Source organism: Aplysia californica, unplaced genomic scaffold (assembly GCF_000002075.1).
Source record: "Aplysia californica isolate F4 #8 unplaced genomic scaffold, AplCal3.0 scaffold00419, whole genome shotgun sequence".
NCBI classification, from domain to species: domain Eukaryota; kingdom Metazoa; phylum Mollusca; class Gastropoda; order Aplysiida; family Aplysiidae; genus Aplysia; species Aplysia californica.
Window position 1 is genome coordinate 554897 of NW_004797689.1, and position 2675 is coordinate 557571.

The following is a 2675-nucleotide window of genomic DNA, read 5'->3' on the forward strand; positions in this document are numbered from 1 at the left end:
CCCCCCATCCGCCAGCCCCCCTCACCTTGAGCCGGTCAAGGTTCTGCCCGTAGTCCTCGATGACCGTGGAGCCGTTGTGCATGACCCCGTTGCCGGTCATCATCCAGGTGCCTGAGCGTATGTTGGTCATGGTGGACGGGAAGTCCAGCTCGCCGGGCTGGTGGGTGGTCAGCCCGATCTCGACGGAGCCCGCCCACTTCTCCACCAGCCGGTCAAGCCGCACCTCGAAGACCTCGTTGGGCCGCAGGATGCGGTTGGTCAGGATCACACCGTTGTTGAAATCTTCTGTGGCACTGTGGAGATATGAGGGGGGAGGGGGGATTTTTTTCCACCTTTAAGTCTTAAAGAGAAATTGGTATAGTAGAACCTGCTCCAACAGCCACCTGTATAAGACAATCACCTGTACAACCGGCCACTTCCCCAACCTGTATAAGACAATCACCTGTACAACCGGCCACTTCCTACTTCCCCAACCTGTATAAGACAATCACCTGTACAAACGGCCACTTCCCCAACCTGTATAAGACAATCACCTGTACAAACGGCCACTTCCTACTTCCCCAACCTGTATAAGACAATCACCTGTACAACCGACCACTTCCTACACCTGCATAAGACAATCACCTGTACAACCGGCCACTTCCCCAACTTGTATAAGACAATCACCTGTACAAACGGCCACTTCCCACTTCCCCAACCCGTATAAGACAATCACCTGTACAACTGACCACTTCCCCAACCACTATAAGACAATCACCTGTACAACCGACCACTTCCCCAACCTGTATAAGACAATCACCTGCACAAACGGCCACTTCCTACTTCCCCAACCTGTATAAAACAATCACCTGTACAAACGACCACTTCCCCAACCTGTATAAGACAACCACCTGTACAAACGGCCACTTCCCACTTCCCCAACCTGTATAAGACAATCACCTGTACAAACGGCCACTTCCCACTTCCCCAACCTGTATTAGACAATCACCTGTACAAACGGCCACTTCCCACTTTCCCAACCTGTATAAGACAATCACCTGAACCAAAGAGTCTACATAACAAGAGGGGCCACTTCTCTCTTTGAGCCAATTAAAAAAGTGTCCTCAAAATTCGATGGCGCCCTCTTCGCAAATGCGCACCCTTTGTGAACAGTTACCCTACTTGAGTTTGAAAAATCAAAGTGAAACTAGCAAGTTTTTAAATAAATTTCAGCAGAACGTTTTTTTAAATGGCTACGCTGACAAAAAAATCTCTTCCGGAGGAAAGGGCGATTGTTTTCTTCGTTTAATTTGACTTTAAAATGAAAGGCGAGAGGTCATTAAAATTTAAAAAAACTAAAACTCCGCACTGAACGAACCCGAACCGCTGATGGAACAGCAGTCGATCTGCGCACGTAAGGAGGTGCCATTCCTATTCTTCTTCTTGAAAAACGAAAGAGAGCTTCAAAACAGACTGCAGCGCCATCTGAAGCAAAGAGCGAACTTCCTGCGGACACTTTTTTGGCTGAGTGGCCCATCTTGTTATGTACTATCTTTGCCTGTACAAACTTCCAACCCCCCTTCTGTGTTTTTTTTTTTTTTCAAATATTATAATGGTACTGTGTAAGACAGCCACTTGTCTAGGATGGGTCACTTGTCTCAACAGTGGGTGGCTGACTAACTTAAACAATTTTGACATTGTACTTCTTGAGAGCAAACAGAAGAGGATTTTTCAGTAGAAGTCTAAGAATCATTTTCTTTTAAATTTGATAATTGTTTTGGGTAAAAAACCTCCTTCAAACACTGTACAGTTCTCAAGTGATTCACATCGTGGGGGCAATTAGCATGGCCTTGTGGAGACAAGAGTAAACAGATGGGAAGGGGGGTATTTGTGTAAGGGCTTCACACCCACTTTCGACACTTTCTGGTTATTTAAGGCCACACACCCGTTTTTGGGGCCCGTTTGGGTCCAGACAATGTTTCAAGAGTTTTAAGATACAGTCGAACCTGTGTAAGACGGCCACCCATTGTCAAGGAGAAAAGTGGCCATATAAGGCAGGACTGATCAAGATGGAGAAAACAAACCATTCTTTTCTGAGGTCCCAACCGAAAGTAGTCGCATTTTTGTTGTTGTGGATATTGTTGTTGTTTTCGCTTGGGGGGGGTTGTTGCTGCTTTTGTGCAAGGGTGACAATAAAACGAAATGGACTGAGTGCTATGGTAAAACAAACACACGGGTCGCCACCACTCGGAGAACGAGCGACGCTTCTGTCACAAGTTCATGTTGACGTCCTTTGTTACTTTGTTACAGACTGGGTAAACAGTGACCACTCATCTCACTTATGATTTGTGTACGAGCTCTGGGCGGGACTTTTGGGTTATGAGGGATCCCATGCTGACCTCACCCACCAGCAGCTGGACATTTGTTACCCATTGGTCAACAGTGGGAGGGGCCTACGCAACATGATCAGTTGGAGGGACTATCTAAACAACAACGACAGGTGATTGGATTATGACGGCTCGCCCACAACGCCAGGGACCAATGCTTGATTTATGACAAAACGTAATGGAGTCACTAAGGTGGCCGTCTAAGACAGGTGTTATTGCTTAGTGTGATAGGGGTTGTGTGTTAAAATATGTTAAAATATGGCGGCCGTGGCTTTTTTTACACAGTTAAATTATATAGAAAAAACGCAA

At 46.4% G+C, this 2675-nt stretch overlaps 1 protein-coding gene across 1 annotated transcript in view; it reads right to left on the reverse strand.

Moving 5' to 3' along the window:
* LOC101861223 (neuralized-like protein 4) overlaps nt 1-2675 on the reverse strand; it is a 48517-nt gene that overhangs the window by 29169 nt on the left and 16673 nt on the right. The window contains exon 9 of the mRNA XM_005104420.3: nt 26-293. Coding sequence (XP_005104477.1) covers nt 26-293 — 268 coding nt within the window. The remainder of the gene's footprint in view (nt 1-25; nt 294-2675) is intronic.